Genomic DNA, 24,001 nt, shown 5'->3' with positions numbered 1-24,001 from the left:
AAATTAAAAGATAAACTCAATAGTCCCAGGATCTACCAAAAGGAAGAATACTTGATAATATACATATATCGTAACAATATTGCCTGATATTATGAAAATGAAAGGTCTTGAGGTGGTTTGAATAATTATTAATATTCATTAATAAAATAATTATTAATCATTTATTTACCTTAGATTAGGAGGACTAAATACATTTGTATATATTTGTATAAATTATATATTTGACAATGTATTACATTTTTATTCAGAACAATTGCTCCATTAAGAATGACTTTGTATTTCTCTACTGTAATAGCTCCGGATATTATATTAAATTTGCACTCGAAATGCTATAATATTCAAAATAAGGTTAAGTTGTGAATTATCTTTGAATTTGGTTTTAAACAGTATCACATGTAGTAGTTCAGCTGGATAATTTGCAGCTCAAACATAAACTCATTAATTCGAATAACTGTTATTCGCCATTTTCCAAATTCAATTCGATGTTGCGAGGTTCATCAGTAACTGGGTAAGCACCAACTGGGTAAGATTCAAGGGAAGATAATTTCGCTAACTTCACCTGCAAATAAAATAACAAATTAATTAAAAAATTTTAAAAACTTTGAAAATTTTGAAATAAAGCTAAACAACACATTTTTTGTAAAAAGTTAGAGACAGGGACATTTTTTTAACAATGCTATGCCCTATATTCTCATATACTGGTGATTTTAGTGTTCTGCCTCGTTTCCACGAGAATTTTTCACAATTCCTTTTTGGAGAAATTGTACACAATGTAAAAACTTTTTGATCAATTTATGTACCAAACCTGAATATTTGAAAATTTATTTCTAAGAATATCGCACAGGTAGTCGGTTTCAATTAACAAAGAGGAAATGTCACAAAACTTTACTTACTGATTATTATAGCGAATATGCGATTTGATTTGGAACTAATTGCAACACAAATTACTTTGGCGTCAAGTTAATGTTGCACCAAAATGTAGAAAGTAAGAAATCTAATATTCGCCATCCAAATGTTTGGGGAATCCCCGTTTTTTGGCGGATATCTTATAGAGACAATAAGGGTTAAGTGAGTATATTTCAAGTATAAGCATGTTACCTTGGTAGGTAGTATCTATTTTGGAATTCTTTCTCGCGTAAGTACATTTAATCACATAATTTATAAAGTGAAATCATCATACCGGTGTATTTATTTAGTTTACGCAATAATATTTGATCAGTTAGCTTGATCATGTTTGAATATTGGAATCCTCACTGAAACTGTTACTAGAAAAGGAATTTTTCCTACTGTCAAACGAAAGACCACCAAGGTATGCAAATATCGTGTAACTACTTCGTTATTCAAGAACATTAATTAAATTTCAGGTATTTCGTATGTCATCCTCGAGGCAGAAATCTTGAGTGATTCTAACATAGTAACATTAAAAAACCTTAGGTATTAACGTTGATAAGTGCATTTACAAATGGCCATGCCTCGCAATTAGGTTTCCGGGTTAGAATCTTACAGCTGATCGTACTGATTGACTTGTTTTGGTAGGTAATTTTATTTTGTTTTCCGTTTCAAAGTCAAATGCTGATATGATTTCTTTACAAGTGCATTCTTTAACAAGCAACCTTTCAGAAATAAATGCTTCCTTCTTTCCCAGTAAATTGGTCAATACTGTAAGATGCTATAGATACCAGATAGGCCTTTAAAAAGTTCCATTTTTAACAAAGTTTTCGTTTATGCTGAATTATCCCTATAGGATTTCCATTAATCCAAAATCAGTCATTCAATGTGGATATTGTTGATTTTGGATTAATGGAAATTCTATAGGGATACTGCAACATAAACGAAAACTTACTTAAAAATGCAACATTCTATTACGAAAGATTGTAGTTTTTATTCTTGGTCCTACCGTGATGTAAGAAATTCAGCACTATTTTCTTATTAACCACTGAAATAGCGTGGTTAGTGCTTACAATAATCCCAAACCAGTAATTCTAGTTTATAGTATGAAATGGTCTTTCGAAAGGTCTCTCCAGCTATTCTTCAGAAACTAATGTAATTGCTGTGTTAAATCGGTTATTTAACACATTATCAGTTTTTATAGAATTAACAAAAACTATTGAACTAGTAGATTTTTTTTTATTAAGTTCATCCTATCACTTGCTGATAAAAGAATATATATTTACTTTACAAGTAAGACAATCGCAAATTCTCCGTATCATGCCAGATTCGAAAACATACGTGTAATTCAAATGTGTTCCTCTTTTCTGAATGTACTCATTTTGTACCTCAGTAACACAACAGATTTACAGTATATACTGAAACACGTCTTATTACGCAAATTTGGACTTAACCCGTTTCTCCTTGGAATCACAGATTTAATTACACAACAAGTTTAGTATGTTGCAATGGAAGGGGAGGGTAATGCACTGTACTACGTCACATTCCTGCTTTGAGCTTTATATATAACATGTAGCAGATCTTCCAGCGCTTACGTGCGTATTGTCCACCATGAGAAAAGACGTTCTCATCAAAACTGGTTTGGAAGAAGACGGTATACTGTATCTGCAAGACATGCTGGAACTGCATAAAGCATTTACCCGTCACTAACCTGCTGGTCAACTGTGCGTAAGCAACTCATAAAAATCACCGGAGCAAAAGATGCGTTTCTCTACAACAACCAAGATGCTGCAGCAAGCATTTCCAAACTGTTTGACAACGCGCTTTTATCCCCTCAATTATTACAAAGTGATATTTTTGAATAGTACTGGAAGTACACTCACAGTAAGAACAGGTATGTTTAATTTTGTATGCATGTTACGCACTGCAGTAGAAATTCTTATAAAATACATTAATATGCGAAATTTTAAATTTATATTTATATCAGAATTTAACTGTCTTCACTATGTTTTTGTTTATTGCTATATGTAAATAATTGACTAATAGTAATCAATATGATAAAATCGAAAATAGTTCATGTAATACTATAAAATTTATTTTATTTTTTTTTTTTTATTTATGGGTTTAAGTTTATTGTTCCTATTCAGCAGCAACGCCAGATAAGACGTGCACCCACAATTTAAGATGGAATACGAGTCATCGATCGTAATTCATTCAATGCTCTCCCGTCAAGAATCGAACCTGGGACTACATCAATCAAAGGCACGCTCATTAGCTACTAGACCACTGAGGCGGCCACTATTAATTGTCTAACCCTTCCCATTATTCTAGCAGTTAGTGAGCGCGCTTTTGGTACACGTTTCCCCGGGTTCGATTCCCAGTGAAAGGGCATTACGATGAATCGTATTCTATGTTACAACTCTAAATTCACATCTCTCATAGCCGTGTTGCTTAAAACAAATGTTAAATTAACTAATAGTTACTTTTACAAGGCTTTTTATACAGTGTAGAATGGAGTGTGCCGCAGTTATGACGTCATTAACCTAAATTTCTGGCCTATAAGAAGAAGGCCTGGAGGCAATAAGTAATTTAAATTGATAGAATTTTAGATAGATAATAGGTGCCTCTCTTTACATTATTATTATTATTATTATTATTATTATTATTATTATTATTATTATTATTATTATTATTATTATTATTACATTTTTCTCCAAGCCTTCGTCTTCTACAAATTTCGTGCACGCTAAGACATCCCTTGGGGTGAACCAAGAGGCAGCGCAACTAACGACAACTATCAACCTAACTGAGACGCACACTCAGAAATTTTTGCTGTGAGACGGGCAGCAAATTTCTGTGTGTCAGGGGACCAATACTACAGAACACTAAGTCTATACAGTAGGGAACCGGTGTTATTCTACACACAAAAAGAACGATAAATACTCCCACCTAAATTATAGAATAGATTACTTTTTTTATATAAGCAAAGGAAGAAAAAAATGAAATGAAATAAAAAATTTCAGTTTAACCTCCCGGGATTGTGTCATCTAGGCTAAGGGAGACGATGATGAAAAACAAGTGAATGATTATGAAAGAATAAGTGGAATGAGAAAGTGGGGGGAAACAGAAATACCCCAAGAAAACCCAAGAACACGATGCTGTCCACTACAAACTAACTTCACTGAGATCGAACCAAGGAACCCAAACACCAGAGGTAAGCGCTTTACCACTGAGCTACCGTGCCCCACAAGTAAAGAATAAAGTCAAGTACTTTCAAATCTTTATGTTACATTAATCATTTATATGTTACACAAGTGTAATTTTATTAAGAATGTGTGCAAATGTATCGAGTAACGAAGTTTAAGGATTACGGATCTGGACCCGCTGGACACCTCACGCAAGTATGCCTCTGACCTGACTGAACTCTTAGGGGATGAATGACAGACAGAGTTGTACTTTTTATAATGAAAGTTATTATTATTATTATTATTATTACTTCGTGATTTTAACTGTATTTAAGCCAGTAGCTGTACTACTAAAACAATTAAAAATTTAAAATTTAAAATTATGGAATAAGTTTATATCTACTAACAAGAATGTGAGTAGTCTTTCGCTCCTAAGTGGCTAACGTCCGGGCTTACTACATACATACTTGATCTCCTTTATTGAGTTGAGTTAGCGTCCCGTTAAAGTTATATGAGACGTGTACATACATACAGCTTAATGTGGGATCAGAACAATATGAGCCCGGGTCTCCTGCGTCAAAGGTGCGTACGCTATCCACATAGCCACGAGGGAGCTCGTATGTAATCTTGGGTTCAACCTCGAAGTACTAATTCTCGGGTAAAAAAAGTCCCGAGTAGTGATTAGAAACTTATAAAATATTCACACAGTGGCTACTTATTAAATGGTGCAATTGTGACCTTTTACGGTTAAGTAGCTAAGATGCATACTTACTGCACGGTTGGTCTGTTTCGATTACCAGTGTGTTGATTATGAGAAGAGAGAGAATTGATATTTTCTTGTCTCATTTTGTAAATTTAGCAAAAGTCTCGTCTCATCTCGATTCTCATAAAGCTTTGTTCTTTCCGTCTCATTTTGAAAGGATTTATGCTCATATTTTGTTCTTAAATTTATCTAGAAGTTATCAGAATTATTCTGTGTCACACGAAGCAAATGAAGTAATCATATTTAAACCATACTTGTTATTGGAGTTATATTGTGTAATGACTTGCGTATCTCTAAAAGTTGATAAATGTTCTTCATTATGTTCGTACAGTCAAGTTATCGATTCATAATTTTTATATTATGAGTCACTCAACACTGAAACAGTGTTTGTGATTTTAATCTTTTGTGAACTAGTATTGCATATGAGACTCGATAATTTCCTCATCTCGTCCCGATTTTCTTCTCAAAACGAGACGAGAAGCATTCTTTTTCTCGTTTTATCTCGTTTGAAAATGCACTTCTTGTCTCGTGGGTAACACCAAATGTAGATACCAAGCCTCGGACAAGAGCTCACACTAGTTCAAATATCTCTTTCAGACATCACTTTATACAGTCGCTCTTTTCTCACATAGACTTACTAAACCCCAATCACTCAAATTTGTCTTGTATAGTATTGATGCTTAAAAAAAGTTACGTTAAATCTCCAACCAATAAAGAGTTAGTAAATCAAATTAAACATTGCAGGTGTAGGGTCAAGAAGAATTAAACTGAGAAGACGCTGTATATGTTGAGAAAACAAGAAAATAATCAAAATTATTACACAACAAAAGTAAATTACTGCAAAATGATTACGTATCAACTAATGAAAAAATGTCTTTCTAATTAGCCGAATTGGTTGGCGGGAATTTCAGTCCCATTTCAGACATAAAAATGTATGAGACGAGCTTGATTGGTTAGTTGATCGACTAGAGTTTAACATTCCTTTTTATCTCCAAGCCATATGATACGAGTTTAATTGATTTGATTGGTTGGTTGGTTGGTTGATTAGAGATTAAATGTCTCTTTTTCAGCTCCAAGCTACACCAGACTGGTTTCATTGGTTGTATTGATTGGTTGATTGGTGATTAACGTCTATTTTCTGTTCCAAGGTCATATGAGATGAGTTTGATTTGATTGGTTGGTTAGTTGACTAGAGTTTAACGTCTCTTTTTATTTCCAAGCTACATGATACGGGTTTGATTGATTGTATTGGTTGGTTAGTTGACTTGAGTGGCTGGACTTTAACGTCCCTTTTCATTTCCAAGCTACATGATCGGATTTGATTGATTGTATTGACTGGTTGGTTGACTGGAGATTAATGTCTCCTGTTTGCTCCAAAGTTAAATGAGATGAGTTTGATTGATTTGATTGGTTGACTGGAGATCATTGTTTCTTTTCAGCTTCAACTCTTTATAAAATGGGTTTGTTCATTAGATTGGTTCTTTGACTGAATAATTATGTCTCTTTTCAGCTCCAAATCTGTGTGACACGAGTTTGATTGATTGGATTAATTGTTATTGGTTGACTGAATATTAATGTCCCTTTTCAGCTTCAAAGCTATATAAGAGAGTTTGATTGATTGGATTTGTAGGTTGTTACTGGAAATTAAATTCCCTTTGTACTATCTCCAGCGCTAAATGAGAAGATTTTGATTGATTAGATTGGTTGGTTGACTGGAAACAAATGTCTTTTTTCAGCTTCTATATGAGACGAATTTGATTGGTTGGTTGATTGACAGGAGTTTAACGCTTCTTTTCAACTCGAAGCTATATGGTAAGGGATTGATTGAATTTGTTTTTTGATTGTTTGGAGATAAACGTTCAAAGGCTAAATGAGATTGTTTTGTTCATTTGCTTGGTTATTTTAATTAAGATTAATGTCTCGTTTCAGTTCCAAAGATGTATGAGAAAATTTGATTGGATTTGTTGGTTGGTTCACTGCAGATTAATGTTCCTTTCTGGTCCCAAATCGAACTTATACGGGTTTGATTGGTTGAGTTGGTTGTTGGTTGATTGGAAATTAATGTCTCATTTCAGCTCCATGTCTATATGAGACAACTTTGATTAATTGGGTTTGTTGCTTGATTCACTGGAGACTAAGATCCTTTTGTGACTCCAGTGTTAAATGACAGGGATTTGATTGATTGGATTGATTATTTGGTTGCCTGGTGATTAATATATTATTTTCGCTCGAAGTCTATATGAGACGAGTTGGATTCATTGGTTGGTTATCTTTAAGTTAACGTCTTTTTTCAGTTTCAAGATTAAATGAGATGATTTGATAGATTTGATTGATTGGTTAGTTGGTTGGAGATTGATGTCCTTTGTCAGCTTCAAGACTATATAGTAGAGTTCGATTGAAAGGATTGATTGGTTGGTTGTCTGGTGATTGACATCTCTTTGTATCTCCAGTGCTAAAGGATTTGATTGATTGGTTAGAAGGGACTCACCAAAATATATAGGAACTTGAGCACGTATCTTGCTATTAGATGTTAAAGTACAAACATAAGCATATGATATTCCAATACATTGAAATAATTATTTCTTACGTGAATTATTTCTTATCTAATATGAGGCGTAAGGCTATATGAAAACAGAAAATTAATGTGAAACAATTTTAATACTAAAACTTCTTCTGAAAAGATTGTCCACAAACACAAACATATCCAGGGGCCTTCTTTATTTTGGTGATCCGAACTTCAAAATTGAAAGCATTTTCCGTGTTTCTCAAGGTTGCCTATTTGTTTTAATAAAATATATTCTAGTATGTTACTTATTAATAGTTTCATGGAATGAAAAAGGAACCATATGGCATTACAGCCACGAAAGATTATGCTCGACTGAACGGCTACTGGTAATAGTTGGGTGATATGTGGTACACATGATTCCAATCAACTTTACTCGTGACATTTTTTTTAGAGCAGAGTTCACCTATCTCTTAATTCCGTGCTCCCACAAGGAATTGAACCTGTGATAATGTCCTAACTATTCGGCTACAAGGAACTCAAATAATATTTTTTAAAAAATATAAATACTAATGTTTCTTCCATGTATTTTCTGTGGAGGCTTTGCCTCCGCTTCCCCCGGATTGGGTCACCGCACTCCCGAAACTAAGGTAAAATTGCGATTGCATGTACTTAATGTGCAAAGTATGTTCTTTATCAGAAAATGTATTAGGCAGCCTCCTCACATTTTGATTTCATTCCCCGGATAAAGTGTTCTGGAAGAAAGAGTGGATCTCATGTTGTTCTGCCACTGAAACAAAAGCCACTGAAGGAAAATTTTACGATTGGTGAGTAGTGAAATAGCTGTTTCTTGGAAAATAATAGTAAAATTAAATTGTTTCTATGAGAGAAAAGTGAGTAAAGAGAATATAAATTCAATTTTTAGAATACATCGATTGTTTTCGTAGACAAGATTTTTTTTTAAAATACACTCTGCTAATGAAACAAATACATTCGTTTTATTTTAGGCTATTTGAATGACAAGACGAAAAAATGAAAGAATTAATGGTAAATACACAAAGATTTGTAACTCATTTTTGTCTCTCATACTCACTCTTCTCTGGTTGCACACTTTTACGAAAGAAGAGAATGATACGGTAATCGATTAGAAAATATTGTGGGTCAGTAATTTTCGGCCTCATATATTGGTTTGTTTGAGTTTAGCGTCCCACAATTATGCCTGGGCAGCTAAGGGAGACGTAGACCCACTGATTGTAGTGGAATCTGAACCATTTTTTTATTCATCTGCACCCCCACCGGGAATCGAACCCGGGACCACGCACAGCAAAGGCAAGCGTGCTAGCCATTAGGCCAAACGATGGTCTTTTCGGTCTCATAATCAAAGCAGAGAATATGGATTTTTTTTCTGAAAAAGTGTTTAAGATTCAACTTATGGATACGTATCTGGACCCGAGATAAGAATCTAGATCTAAAATTCGGATCATGGATCGGCATCTTGTCACATCCGCGGTATCTGAATCCGAAAGTATTTTGGCCATCCTTATTGTGCTGACTGTTTCATCTAGAAGCTATTTTGCCCTCTGAGATCGAAATTCACATATATTTTAACTAATAGTAGGTCTATAGTAATATGCTAATGGAAAATGTGAAACTAGTTATGTCATACAGAGATCTATTCCACTCCCCAAAATAAATTATGAAACGATGCTACTGATTACGACTCTCTTCTAGATTCGAATCACAAGATCGGTCGTTTTGATCAAGTTTATACAGCTCTTGTTTTGTACACTACTATTTACAATAGGTATATACCAGTATTGTATATTTACATGTAATCAACATTAAAATTATAATCAAAAAGGTTTTTTTGACAAAACCATATAAAACTTCCTTTTCTATACATTACGTACTCTATCAGTAATGACTCATTAGAATTCAGCGAATCTAATAATAATAAACCTGAAGAATTGTTGTTAATATCCCAACAAAATTGATAAAACTCTTTACCTCAAAGTTTTTGCTACACTCTCTCATCACATGGAGATAACGTGTATGACGATTTTGAAGATGTTTTCTTAAACCTTGTGCTGCCATCTATGAACCTTAGGACTAACTACTCATCTCGCCACGCTGACGACGCGACGCTAGGATGTGTTAGTGTTGGCCGAATTCAGAGGGCGTCGTTGCTTTCCTTACAATTCTCAAAAAATAGCAGGAAAAGAAAAACAAGTATTAAATTTACGATTCTAGATTGATTTAATTTGTAAATAATAAAATAATATAAAAAGCTGTTAAGTTTTAAGCTAGTAGTTCTTAAATAATAGTTTTTTTTTTTTTACTCTTTTTTTAGCTTTAGTAAAAACACACAGACAAAATGTATCCGAAATTTAGGATACTGAGAGTCTACGCTTTATACTTGATAAATAACATTTAGATGTTTTTCAGCTTTTTTCTTTCTATCACGGAGAAAAGGGATGAGCACTGTTTAAAAGTAGTACAAGAGTCAGGAGCGCGGGGTCCACCGAGTCCAGACATCCTAAAAAAAAAAAAAAAAGGCGTCACGACATATTTGTACACTTTCTCAATAATATTACATTTATTTAATAGGGAAATGATTGATGTAGCATGAAAATTTGATCTTACACTTCATCTGTGTACTCTTCCTCTTACATAAACAATCTAGTTCTACCATTTAAAAAAATAGGTGGAAGTATTGTACAATTACTTATAATCTTTTCGGATGCAGAATAATACCCGTTCAATATGGCTAGTAATATTGGAACCACTCCACCTTCAAAAGCTTGGACCTCTCCCTACAAAAAATTCTGGATGTGCGCCTGACAGAAGTAGATATGCAAAACGTCGTTGGAATATCTCAGAAAGTCAGAAATTTTATTTTTTAATTTGTAATGTAATATATAGGCTATTATTGGTCCGGGAATTTCTCACAAAATACAGAAATGAGAATAAAATTTCCAGTTTAACACCCACTCTTGTGCACTGAGGCTACGGGAGGCGTTGCTGATAATGAACGAAATGGTGAAAGTGAAGAATGGGAGGGGAAACGTAAGAAAACAAGCACAAGGTGTTTGTCTATCACAAAGTATGTTTGACCGTGAGTTGCAATAGAACCAGGGACCCCACCTGAATGTTCTAACACTCAGCCATCGCGATCCAAAATGTAAAAACGTTTAACAAGCAAAACAATAATAATAATAAATTTAACTGATTAAGCATGGCTAAAAAGCATATGCTTCACTTGGTCAGCGTTTTTCAAAGGTGCACTGAGGGGAAAAAATGTAGGTGGCGTACTTAAAAAGATAGGTTACACGCGTAATTCCTGTAGTTTTTGGACTTAACGTACAGCAGACGTATAACTGAAAATGCATGTTTTATAATATTTTCTGTATAAGTGTTCCATCTATACGTACTTTCCGTATGAAACAATGTAGGCGGTCAGGATCTCACATACAAATAGACGTATATAACATATAGCTGACGAAGGTAACATAAGTATATGCATGTGATATACAGAAAACTGTTAGATGTCAGACATCCTGCAACGGTATGATGTAACATCTAAGGACAGTGTCTATGTAGCATACGGATAACGTATGCTCCACACTGATTTCTATAGTAAACAAGAGGACACGGATGTTTGTACAATATACCGCTGTCCGGAAAACAGATTTTTCTCTGTGTGATCCTGGAGGTCTGTTTTTGAATGTTAATCTAAAAAAGAAAGAAAGAAAGAAAGAAAGAAAGAAAGAAAGAAAGAAAAGAAAGAGAGAGAAAACTAAAATTCAAGTCAATTTTGTATCACACACTATAGGCTAGTTAATAACCTCAAACATAGTTCGAAAACAAATAGAAATGCCACGTGTGCATCACAAGAGATAGTTTGGTTTGTGTGGCACTAATTATTATTGAAACCGGAAGTGGTGGTAATTTATATCACTTCCGGGTTTTAGTAGAGAGATTAGAGTGGAGATGAAATATATTCTTAGGACTCGTCGCTTCTTGCTAACTGTTACCGTTTTTACTCTATAGCAATCAATGTTAAAATCGTAAGTGGTTGATTTATGGCACTTCTGGCTTGAATAGAGGGTTAAGAGATATAGTAACTGCTAAGCCGATATGGTAAATGTTAATCTTAGAATCTTAAATCGATCTCCCCCCCCCCTCCCCGCAAAAACAAAAAAAAAATCGCTACTTTTTATTGTTTTGCTTTATGTAGACCAATAGTGAAACCGGAAGTTGTAGTGAATATCTATCACTTCCGGTTTAAGATTAGAGTTATGGATTGAAATGATATACATTCTTAGGACGCTTAATCGATTGAAAGAAACCTCTTTACGACATCTATTACTATTTTTCCTCCATAGTGATCAACGTTAAAACCGGAAATGTTTGATTTCTTCCACTTCCGGTGAATGGATCATCTCCATCAACGAACTCGTTTCCTAATTTTTAAGCTTCTACATCCTGGTCATTTGATTTTGATCCATCAAATAGTTCTTTCGTTTTTTTTTTTTTTGTTTTTTTTTATTTGTCTTCCAGACGATCGGATGGATACATGGACATATAAAGCAGATAATTGTACAATGGAATTTTAGTTGCTTAACGAGACTCATCAACTACAAAGTAGTCTTTCATTTTCTCTTCTAGAATTGATAATCTATGAAATTTATTAATCTATCTGCTTCTTGGTAGTCTTCAATTATTGTTGAAACAAATTAACGTGTATTTTTTTTCATTAGTACTTATAGTATAAAATTAAGGGAATTTAAATTAATAGTACTTTAAAAAATAAGTATAAAAGTGTAAAGATGATTTCCGACTTTATTTTTAAATAATAAATTAGCTTTCTAAGGGTCAAGGGTATTGTGGTGCTTAGATAAATCATTGTCAGTAATAAAAGTGATGTTTACCTAAAAAAAAAAAAAAAAAAAAAAAAATCCTGAAAAGTACTACTCTACTTTAGATGTTACGCGTCTAACGTATGTTGGCACCGAACATTTTTTTTTTCGTGGACCGAAGTCCGCTATTCCTTGGTTCAAGTAGCTCCGCAATTACCTGAAAGATCATAATTTCTACGTAGTTCTCCCGTTTCCTCCCACTTTCTTCATTCCACCATTTTCATTCATTTCTCATTCTCACCGTCTCCTTTACCCTAGCCGGCATAACCATAAGACGTAAAACTCAAAGATTTCATTTTTACGTTGTACTTGACCGTTATCAGATCTAGCATTCGATAAAAAGAATACACGTTTACACGAAAGAAGCCTTCAGGGTTCTTTAATCGCTCACATTCAGAAATTTCGTTGTAGTGATGTCGCACTTTCCTATGTCGAGTATAAAGAAATTCAAGCTGAATTGATGACTTGTTTGCCATTATGTTTGTCTCTTCCTATAATTCTCCAAATGTATTTCGCTCATTTATCAGTTATTAAAAACTCATTTGTAAAGCTGTACTCCTTTTGATAAATATCCATTTATTGATAGAAGTTAGTTGGACAAAACGTTGATTTCTACAATATTCTGCATTTACTTAGTACACATTGTAATTCTCAATATACTTTTTCAGTGCTTCAGCTTCATTTTTTTCGTCAAACTTGGAACTCAACAGTTACCTAACAATATGCTTTTTGAATGTTCTGGAATCTGTCTTAAGGCAAAAACTGCATCATACCATCCGACCCGTTTTGTCGTATTAACTTTCTTCAGGGTTACATTTTGGACATCTATGCTGCATAAAAGGCTACTGAATATATTTCACCACTTGATATTCTGCATAATAAAACACTTACTGCTATTTTGTTACGACCTTATTTACTCATCTTCAGCGTTCGTTTTCGTTTCACACAGTGTTTCTTTCAGAGAAAATGCTTCGGGGGGCATGCTTAATATTCGGAGGGATATTGCTGGTATTATTCTATTTATTATTATACCATAGACGTATTATTTTGGTCTCCTCCGGGGAGACAGTTCCCTCCTAAAAACATGTCTGGAAGAAACACTGGTTCCACAGTATGAAACTGCGGTAGATTCCCTACTATAAGAATTCAATGCTCAAACTTCCATAACTTTTGGAATAAGAAGAATAAGATCAAAGATAGAACTTATTCCTTGGACCCATAATTCATATCAACAGGCCATTACTTACAGTTTCTCACTATTTTAGTTCTATGGCGATAAAGGTTGAAATTTAAAATCGTTAATTTGAACCACTTCCGGATTGAATATATTATTAAAACAGCAGATAGAATCTATTTTTGGGTCGCAGAATTGATTGCAAAAAACAGCTATTCGATATCTCTTACAGTGTTTGTTCTATGGAAAGCCGGAAGTAGTAGTAAATTTCAAACATTTACGCGATTTCATTAGGATGTTGCGGGCCGGCCTGTTGTGATTATATGTTCTCTTGAGACTGAATCGACAGCACAAAGACAGCTGTCGCTATCTATTAGTATTTTTGTTCTACGGCAATATGTATTGAAACCGGAAATGGTTAATTTAAAGCCATTTCCGATTTAAACAGAGGTTTAAAGCCATTTCGTTCCAGGATGGAACGAAACTTATTCTTGGGACACTGTGATTGAAAAAAAAAAGTGTATATCTCTTACCATTTTTACTCTGTGGAAATTAGTATTGAAATCAGACTAAATTTGAACCACTTCTGGTTTTGGGTAGAGTGTTATGGATAGTGATGATATGTTACTTTGAGACGCTGAAACGTTTGCATAAAAACTACAAAAAAAAAGTTTTCCCTGTCTTACCATTTTCGTTCTATGACGATAAATGTTGAAACCGGAAATGGCTAATTTGAACCACTTTTGGTTTTAATATAGGGTTGACTGAGGACGTGGAACCAACCTATTCTTAGAACGCTGAATCGATTTCGTAAAACCGCTTCTCAATATCTCTTACTGTTTTGGCTGTAATAACTGTCGATGAACGGACAAAACTGTTCTATAAGACTTCCGACACTTACACATAATTTGAAAGTGTAATAATTATAGATATGGATTCCGTGCAAGGGCGCCCATCAAGGGGGGCATGGTGGGGCGCTCGCCCCCCTAGAGGAAATTGTACTTCAGAATATCGAAATCCCAATAGAATTTTTACATTACTTACACCAAAATTTGAAACGTCGCTTATACTTGCCCCCTTCGTTTGATGGGAATGAAAGACAGAGGGAAAAAAATAAGTGAGTCTCTGAGCCAATCAAATGAACTGACTCATTTTAGTGAGTGAAATACTGACAAGGAAGGGTCACGCAGTGGCTCCGCTGAGATCCGAACAAGGCAATTGTGTTTGCATTTGATATGTTGTAATTAGACGAATTCCAAAGTTATACATGCCACCGGGCGGAATGTCGTGAGTTACAACGTATTTTGTAATACAATAGCTAGAAACTGGAAGAATAGTTTGAACCAAGTCATTTGTTCGGAAACGGTTTGGTAAATGGAAAACTCGGACAATACGTATCCCATCAGTTTCAAGGGCACGTTTTTTTCTGATAAAAAAAAGTTTGCCCCAGGGTCCTCGCAGGGTCCCAGACGGGGTTCAACTCAAAATTTTCAAATGGCAAGGGGGGTTAAGTAGCACATCGTTTGAAAGCTGTTGTAAAATGGAAGAAAATGCAGCAAGTCTCGACTCTCTACGACAACACTATACAAAATGGCGAGGGGTCAAAGTGTAAACAAAAACTTCATTAAAAAGTCCATGGTCACCCCTATAAATCGGAAACGGTTAGACAAATGTGAAAATAGGAAAGGAAGTGTAGTATTATTTTCAAAGTACAACGATTTAAGTTAAAGCGTCTTGTCCCAGGGTGCCCACAGGGTCTCAGGAGGGGCCCAACTAAAAGGTTTCAAATGGCAAGAGGGGTTAAGTAGCTCATCGTTTGCAAGATCTTGTTAAATAAAAGTAGATGGAGCAAGTCTCGACTTTCTACGACAACCTTGTCCAAAATTGCGGCGGGACAAAATGTAAACAAAAGCTTAATTGATAAACTATGGCCACCTTGAATCCAAGATGATCGCTTAAAACCTATGTCATTCATAACAGTACAAATCTAAATCTCTATTTTTCTCTATTATGTATTTAGAAATAATAGGAAGACTAAAGAACAATTGAATTTCGATTCACTTCAACTATTATTTCATTCGGTAACAACACATATATGTTTTGTTCTTAATGCATGTTCGTCACGGTTCTCTCGACATCGTTTACTTGAATATAACGAATATGCGATGAACTCACAACTCTGACTTCCTACTCATACTGCTAAACAAAAGTTGAATACCTTCGAGTATTTTTCTAATTTTGTCATACGTAGTTCATGCATAAAGGACTTGCTGCACCAGTAGGTTGGGGCTCTATTGAAACGTATTCGTAATGGTTACATTTGTGTCATTCGTTCGTTTGATCGCAAAACTTCAAGCCATATCAAATATACCAAAAGAAAAAAAAAAAAAAAACATTCATTTGCAAGATTCGCGAGTAGTACCAAACCATGTGTAAGTCATTTCAGTACATCGAGCTGCGTCAAACTTTGTTGGTTTGGTCATAGTATTCCAAGAAATAACATATTTATATACAAACTCATTTTTCACGCTGGCAACCATATTGGATTACAGATTATACTCTTTGATATTTTGTGGATATCTACTATTAACCATAAACGTAAATACCACATTTCGCTTCTCCAACACCAGTTGTGTGAGCTGGACATATGTTCGATACATAGTTCGGCATTTTGAGCTCAAGATGTCGCCTTTTTGAACATTTCGTATATTTTCGTCACCTACTAGTCAACACTCATACCAAATTTGGTTTTCCTAGCTTCAGCAGTTTGGTATGCTTATCCTTTTGATATAGGTTTTAAGCGACAATCTTGGATTCAAGGTGGCCACAGATTTTCAATTAAGCTTTTGTTTACATTTTGACCCGCCGCAATATGGACAGGGTTATCGTAGAAAGTCGAGACGTGCTCCATCTTCTTTCATTTAACAAGAGTTTTCAAACGACGTGCTACCTCTCTTGCCATTTGAAACCTTTTAGTTGGACCCCACCTGGGACCCTGTGGGCACCCTGGGACAAGACGCTTTAACTTAAATCGTTGTACTTTGAAAATAATGCTACACTTCCTTTCCTATTTTCACATTTGTCTAACCGTTTCCGATTTATAGGGGTGACCATGGACTTTTTAATGAAGTATTTGTTTACACTTTGACCCCTCGCCATTTTGTACAGGGCTGTCGTAGAGAGTCGAGATTTGCTGCATTTTCTTTCATTTTACAACAGCTTTTAAATGGTGTGCCACTTAACCCCCCCTTGCCATTTGAAAATTTTGAGTTGGACCCCGTCTGGAACCCTGCTGGGGACCCTGGGACAAAGTTTTTTACCCCTAAAAGTTTGTCGTTAAAAACAATGGGATACGTATTGTCCGAGTTTTCCACTTACCCAACCGTTTCCGAACAAATGACTCGGTTCAAACTATTCTGCCAGTTAATTTTTTGTAGTTCTTACATTGCAAAATATGTTGTAACATATGATATTCCGCCCGGTGGCACGTATAACTTTGGGATTCATCTAGTTATAACATATCAAATACAAACACAATTGTCTCGTTCGGATCTCAGCGGAGCCACTGCGTGACCCTTCCTTGTGAGTAGCAAATGTGAGAGATGAATCGTTTTGCCCATCACTACCCTGTAATTCCGCCTCTAGATAGTTAGTATAAAAATACAGAACTCTTACGCCAAGATAGAACAGTGATCTGAACCAGTGTTGCCAGACCAGTCAGTTGGAAAAGCAGGAAATTCGAAGATAAAAAACAGGAGAAAGCAGTAGACACATACAGTGCTGGCGTTTGAATGTAAATCCGGGGAGGAGGCAATAAAATTTGCCATTATTAAGGAGGCAGTAGTCAAAACAAGCAGTCGAGAATTCATTTCCGATGAACTACGTTGAACAAATGAAAGGGAAAAGTCCCTATTTATATTATTATTTGATACACACGTATGTGAAATAAAACGTAGTGAAAGAGCAAAGTGGAGTGGGAAAATGTTTTTCATGCACGTATCGATAACGTAGCTATATGGTACAGTCACAATTGATCGTGGTGTAAGACGATTTCTTGCTGACGATCGTGGAGAAATGATCTAACCCACTCTTCCAACCCAAGTCCCAATCTAAACAACACTTGCTTGTAAAACGCTAACCATAATGCATATATAAGATGACGTACAGTTGTATTCTTTGGATTCATATTATATACAGTAAAGCTCTATAGCTATATGCTCTACAGAGCTTTGTGTATTATAACAGAAAAATTTCATCTTTTTATGTGAGGAAACATTGAAAATTCAATATTAATAATAATATATTTCTTCAACTTCTCGAAGTAAGGAAAAAGCAGGAGATTGTTCACTTTTCATTTTCTTTCGCAGTAGATCAGTAGAACGTAGAAAAAGCAGGAGATCTCCTGCAAAATCAGTAGACCAGGCAACACTGATCTGGACACCAGTGTCCAATTCCACATTTTATACTAACAGAAGAAATACAGATGACAATAATTTTATGATTGTCAACTCTAACACTTTAACTCCGTAGCCAGTTTCATTATCACTAAATACTCTTGACTGTAAACAAGAGGTATTTCTTAGAACGCTACTGTTTGCTCCTAAATAATTTTTAATTCTTTTAAGCTAAAGTTGTGCTTCATTCAGTTCTTTCTCATTAATACAAAATTTCCGTTAAAGTAAATAGTAATCATACCATTATTACATGGCATGTGATTACTATTGTTACATATGAAGAGAAACGTCATGTGATTACTATTTACTTGCTTTGTGTCAACAGGAAAATAAGACTCTTCAGGAAGATTAGAAACTCGAGCAAAACATTTGTACTTATAACCAATTACCATATGCCACCGAAATCAAGAATTAAAATGAGACCACCGCATACTCCTGCGCCTATACCAACATCAAATACCTATTATGTCCTTTCAAAAACCGCGAATGACACAGAAGCTTCCACTCCAAACACTGAACTTGAGAAGGATAAGAAAATAGATGACATGAAGACTACCGCAGACGTGATCAAAACTTGGATATACATATGATTGCACTCCTACCCTGGGTTATAAATTACAATTAATAACTAAAAATTGCAGCAAAGAAGTTAGGTTACTATTCATGAAACGTTAAGTGCGAGCTTCAGAAAGATTAGAAAGTCGTGCAAAACATTTGTTCTCACCATCAACTACAATAAGCTATCAAAATCAGGAAGACAACTGAGACCATCAAAGCAGTTATTCGCCGCCTTCCAATTGATACCAACATTGAAGACATCAGAACAGCGTTCAAGGAGAAGAATTATCCAATATTCTTCGTTTCACAAATACGAACCCAGAATCGTGAAGGCGGGAAAGGGAAAGTCCCCTTCCCTTTATTCTTAATTACATTGAAGAAGACTCTACAAGCCACCAGAATCTTCAAAGAAGACTTATTAAAGAAGAAACATTAAACTTCTCATAGAATAACTACAAATGAAACATTACTTGCGAATCTTCAAATGCCAAAGATTTGGGCATTCGCAAGCAATTTGCCAAGCTCTGCCTCTGTGCGTTAAGTGCGCCAGCTCTCATTGGATGTAGCAATGCGAAAAGAAGACCAGAGATACGCCAGCGAAATGTATCAACTGTAAAGGCGCTCATTCTGTTAATTATGCCGAATGTCCGTGAATACAACAAATTCAACAAAAAGAGAAAAAGAAAAAAAAAACAACACCAGCAAGCACAATCTCACGTTCAGCATCTCTTCAAGACACCGCTACTACATCCGTTTCAAGATCTGAATCTACAATATCACGCACTATCGCAACTTCAACACCGAAGACATCTCGTGGTGATCCTCTGAAGACATCACCCAAACTATTAAAGAACTTCTGAAGGATTTAAACCTGACCAACATAGCCCACACGCTACGCATCTACATGCCAAAGCTGAAAGCCGCCCCAGATCTGCTCAGCAAATTCACCATCCTCACGGGTTTCTTTTCGTAATTTACTACCATGAAGTCAAGAAACCTTTCCAAGACTTCAGTGCTTGATTGCTTGTTATAAGATATTTTTTCTTTTTATTTTTCTTGTTTTGTATTGTTCTGTACTTTTGTAATTTTATATTGTACACAACCAAACACATGAATCAATAAATAAATAAATCATGTTACCCATCTCCAAATAAAACTATAAATAAATGAATACTCATAGCCCAAGGGAAGGCGTTACCTTCTGTGACCCGTCCATTTTCAGGGAATAAAACAACATTTTTAAAAAATCGTTGTATGTCGATTCTGTTTATATCTCTTGCTTGAATTGGTTAGATACTGTTGCTGCGACATCAAAATCCAATCACAATACATAGGTATTTGATCATAACATATTCCTGATTAAGTGAATCTATAAACTTATGACTAGTACAAAACCAGGCATCTTATATGTAGTGTGAGTGTCACAGTTAGAAGTGTGATTTGTAAAAGAAATCAAACAACAATACATGCATAAGAATTTATTTTATAATATGCCATTTTGTTCGGCTCGATGTGATATCTTTGAACAATATTATTAGAAAACAAAATTGAAATGAAATGGAATTTATTTAACATTCTACAGTTGTGTGTGTTATGTAGACAAAATGAAAATAGAAGCTAAATACAGTAGGACGTCGATAATCCGAACGTCAAAAATCCGAACGCGGCCCCTAGAAGCTTTTTACGTTTTGTCAGCGCTAGCGCCAACAGTGTAATTTAGTGTACGAGCAGGTTCTTCGAAACATTAAATGTAAGTAGCCTTACGTACGGTATTGTAATTACTGTACGTACTGTATAACCACTGTATCGGTAAAAGAGCATACCGTACAGTATATTTAAGCCTAAATAGCATTTTCTTGGTCATTTTTGAAAATTCGAACAATTTGATAATCCGAACTACCTGTGTTCAAAATTAGTTCGGATTTTTGACTTCCTACTGTACTAAAAACGATTGAATAACATTGTAAAGAACAACCAGAAAACTCACGGACAAATGTCCACCATACAAGGTTACATAACTTTGTACTGAACTGAGGAGCATTTCCATTAAAGAGGTCAGCTTGATTGTAAGTTACTTGTCGATCAAGTCGAAAACTAGTCCTTTTTGACTTCCAAACTATGATGCGCGTAAGTGTCGAAACTATTATGGAACAGATTTGTCCGTCCGTCTGTGGAGAGGTATCATAAGATAAACGGTAAGAGACATCTAGAAGCGTTTTTTTAAAATCGATTCAGCGTTCCAGGAATATATTCCACCTCCTCCGTTATCACTTTATTCAAATTATCCATAAGGGGCGAGGTGGATCAGTGGCAGAAAGTTCACTTCTGGTGCTAGGGGTCCCGGGTTCGATCCCAGCCCCCGCCAAGTGAACTTTATGGTGGACTAACACCGTGTGTGTGGGTTTCCTCGGGGTTCTCCCGTTTCCTCCCACTTTCTTCATTCACCATTTCATTCATTACTCATCACCACCGTCTCCTTTAGCCTAACTGGCATAACCGTGGGACGTAAAACTAAAAAAATTCATTTAATTTCATTCATTTACGGTTTCGACGTTTATCGACGTACAACGAGAACGGTAACAGATAGCAAGAAGCATTTTTTTTTTGGTATACGATTAACGTCTAAAGACAATGTATCGTCACTATCGATAAAACGATATTTTTCAATTATTGAATCGCCATCGTAGGTTACTGAAATGGTCGACATGCTCTACGGTCTTGACACCGACAGGGTCACTTGAAGGTGATCGCTTATCGAGAGAAAACTACAGATGTTAGACACTTGCAACCTCATATTTATGATGCATGTTTTCAAAGACTTAAATGCATTTCAAGCCGAATGAGTATGTGTATTGACAACTTCTTGAATACTTGTTACCTTATTTATAATCTACTTTTGAATTCACAGGTACGACGAACCAGTTCTTTTGCCTGAGTTCTTTCTTAATTTGAATTGGTTCTCTTGGAACTTTTGTGAATATCTAAATTTCTAACAATTCGCCGTTTGTGTTGTCTATTCTTAAGTAGAGAAAAAATAACTATTCTGAATCCAGCTGTTGCTAATAAATTGTATACTGTGAAACTTTGATGCATCACATAAACTTAAACAACAAAGTAACAACAGCCTAATTAGAAGTTAGGGAATTGTAGTTATCTAATGTAAAACTTTACAGAAAATTCGTCTTTCCTACTAAATTTAGCAATCTACAATTTACAAATTTTCAAAGCAGAATTCCTATAACTTATGTGAATTGGTCTTACTTGTTCCAAGGAGGTATCACAAGAAATTACAAAAAAAGTAGGCTTACGTTTCTGATTAATAGACGTATCTCTATCATTGTTAGAGATAATATATTGTTGTTACCGTTAAGAGAAGACAAATAATACATGCTTTGTATGAACTTTTTACACACGTGTATAGTACGTAAATACAAGGGTTGTTCAATAAGTTTTGACTACAACCTTCATATTTTAAAAATAAATTGTTGTGCGTGCATAATTATAACTTGAAACGAAAACTTAAACCTTCTGCTATACAAATCTTTCCTTTTTCAGGCCACTCCACTGACAACGAAGCAGTCGAAGAATTACTGATGAATTACAGAATAAACACCCCGTTAAAGCAATGTGAGGTTATCGGATTCTTGACTGTGAAAGGTGTGACACCCGTCAGCATCATCATCGCACTAGTGCTGTGTATGGAGAAGCATATGTGGACATTAAGAATTGAGGAGGCGGGTTCAGACTGCACACAAATCGTGTCTGCAAGACAAGGACCGCATTGGTCGGTCAATGACTGTATTCACTCCAGAGAAAGTGGGACAGACTGATGCACTGGTTCATGGTGATCGGTAATGGGTGATTGCAGATATTACTGGTATATGCCTCAGAACAGTGAATCACATCATACATGATGAGCTTCGGTTCAAGAAAGTGGATTTGGTCCACTAGATGAATTCCGCATTAGCTCATAGTAGAAATGAAAGAAGCCCGTAAAAACAACTGTAAGCAGAATGTGACCCTTTTCAACACCAAGGATATGGTTCTCTTATGTTTCTTGAAACAGGAGGCGAGTCCTGGGCTCATCACTTCGAGCCCAAGACTAAAATTCAGTCCAGGGATTATAGACATCCATTCTCTCCCAGTCCTAAAAAGTTCAAAACACAACAATCAGCAGGGAAATTCATGATCATCATATTTTGGTACAATAAAGATTTAGTACTGATCGATGTTTTGGAATGACGTGCCACCGACAATTCCGAGCACCGGTAAGTTGCGTGCACGTCTGCGTACAGTTCGAGCTCACAAAAATACCATCCTTCAACACGACCACGCAAGACCGCACACAAGCCAGGAGACCGCCACCACGATACAGAAAACTCCAATTCGGGGATGTTTTATAGCACCAACCTTACAACCCTGACCTAGCCCTCTGTGACATTTGACTGTTCCCAAAGTTTAAGGAACATCTGAAAGGCTAGGGTTTCGAGTTCGACATGGTCGTCATCAGTGCAGTATGTTTCTTCGTATTGTCAGCAACCGACCTTATTCTTCACTGGTGACAAGCAACAACCATTGTCCCGTTAACTTGCGAGCTCAACAACGATAGAAACCATATAGAACAGTGAAACACTCATCGGAAAGCACCAAGTTTAAGCTTTCGTTTGAGGGATGAAAGTAAAACTCATGAACAATCCTCTTAATTGAAAAGAAATTGTTCCAGCAGAAAAAAAAGAACTGTCACTAGACCCTATTTACAAGGAATTATTACAAGTAATTACAAGTATATAGTTTGTGCGCCACTATAAGGATTATGTCTGTCATTGTTAGAACTATATGCGTCCCTACTACGATAATCTGTTACCGTTAAGAGAAGATATGAAACATTAGAAATATACTCTTCCCTCTCTCTCTCTCTCTCGATATATATACAAAAATAAATAAACAATTTATTCGAGCAGAATGAAAATACTGTCAAAATTAATATTGGTAACAAAAGACATGCGTTTTTGCGCCATGAAATTTTTTCTTGGTTTTCTTGAAAACTGTACATTAGAATTAATTGCTGACAATGAAAGTGTGGCAAATGACTCAATGGCCTACTTAAAAGAACAGAACAAAGTTATTTTCTATCTACATTACCATTTTTTTAATTACCCTCTTCTTAACTTTATACAGATTAAGCAAACAGGAGGAAATATTCTTTCAAAAATGAAAAATATAGTTGGATGTGACAGATCTATAAGTTAAAAAAAAAAAAAAAAATGCTGGTTTGTTTGAAGTTTAATGTTCCTTTTTTGCTGCCAATGCTATTTATGAGACATGTAGCTATTTGCAACGTGGAATCTGAAGCAGGCCCGTATCCAGGGGGTCTAAGGGGCCGGGCTCCCCTAAATTTTGGCTGTCCCCCTCTAAAATTTTCACGGTAGGCTGGCAAAATAACTATAATATGGTGATGAACTATAATATGGTTGGATCGGGCCCCCCTAACTTCAGCCGCCCCCCCCTACATTTTTGAACTCGCTACAGGCCTGATCTGAACCAGAAATTGACACTG

At 35.5% G+C, this 24,001-nt stretch overlaps 2 protein-coding genes and 1 long non-coding RNA gene across 12 annotated transcripts in view; 2 read left to right on the top strand and 1 right to left on the bottom strand.

Annotated features, from left to right (window-relative positions):
- LOC145664324 (uncharacterized) overlaps positions 1-24,001 on the top strand; it is a 1,583,153-nt gene that overhangs the window by 1,429,397 nt on the left and 129,755 nt on the right. The gene's annotated exons all lie outside the window — the stretch shown is intronic.
- Positions 185-9,687, bottom strand: LOC145664334 (uncharacterized). Its single transcript, XR_014127376.1, has 2 exons — positions 9,347-9,687; positions 185-559 (listed from the first exon to the last, which is right to left on the bottom strand). It is a non-coding gene; the product is annotated as an uncharacterized LOC145664334 (long non-coding RNA).
- Positions 2,249-23,632, top strand: LOC145664329 (uncharacterized). The gene is made up of 2 exons (XM_081730948.1): positions 2,249-2,782; positions 22,000-23,632. Exons 1-2 carry the CDS (start codon positions 2,650-2,652, stop codon positions 22,272-22,274), a joined length of 408 nt encoding a protein of 135 aa, XP_081587074.1. The 5' UTR covers positions 2,249-2,649; the 3' UTR covers positions 22,275-23,632.

The sequence above is a fragment of the Thermobia domestica genome, chromosome 11 (assembly GCF_964235325.1).
Source record: "Thermobia domestica chromosome 11, izTheDome1.hap1.1, whole genome shotgun sequence".
Classification (NCBI taxonomy): domain Eukaryota; kingdom Metazoa; phylum Arthropoda; class Insecta; order Zygentoma; family Lepismatidae; genus Thermobia; species Thermobia domestica.
The sequence above is the reverse complement of the archived record's forward strand: the minus strand, read 5'-3'. Positions and strand labels throughout refer to the sequence as shown.

Coding starts and splice junctions, on each gene's coding strand:
- LOC145664329 (XM_081730948.1), top strand. CDS start 2,650: ATGCGTTTCTCTACAACAACCAAGATGCTGCAGCAAGCATTTCCAAAC. Junction 2,783..21,999: donor TACACTCACAGTAAGAACAG/GTATGTTTAATT, acceptor TTCCTTTTTCAG/GCCACTCCACTGACAACGAA.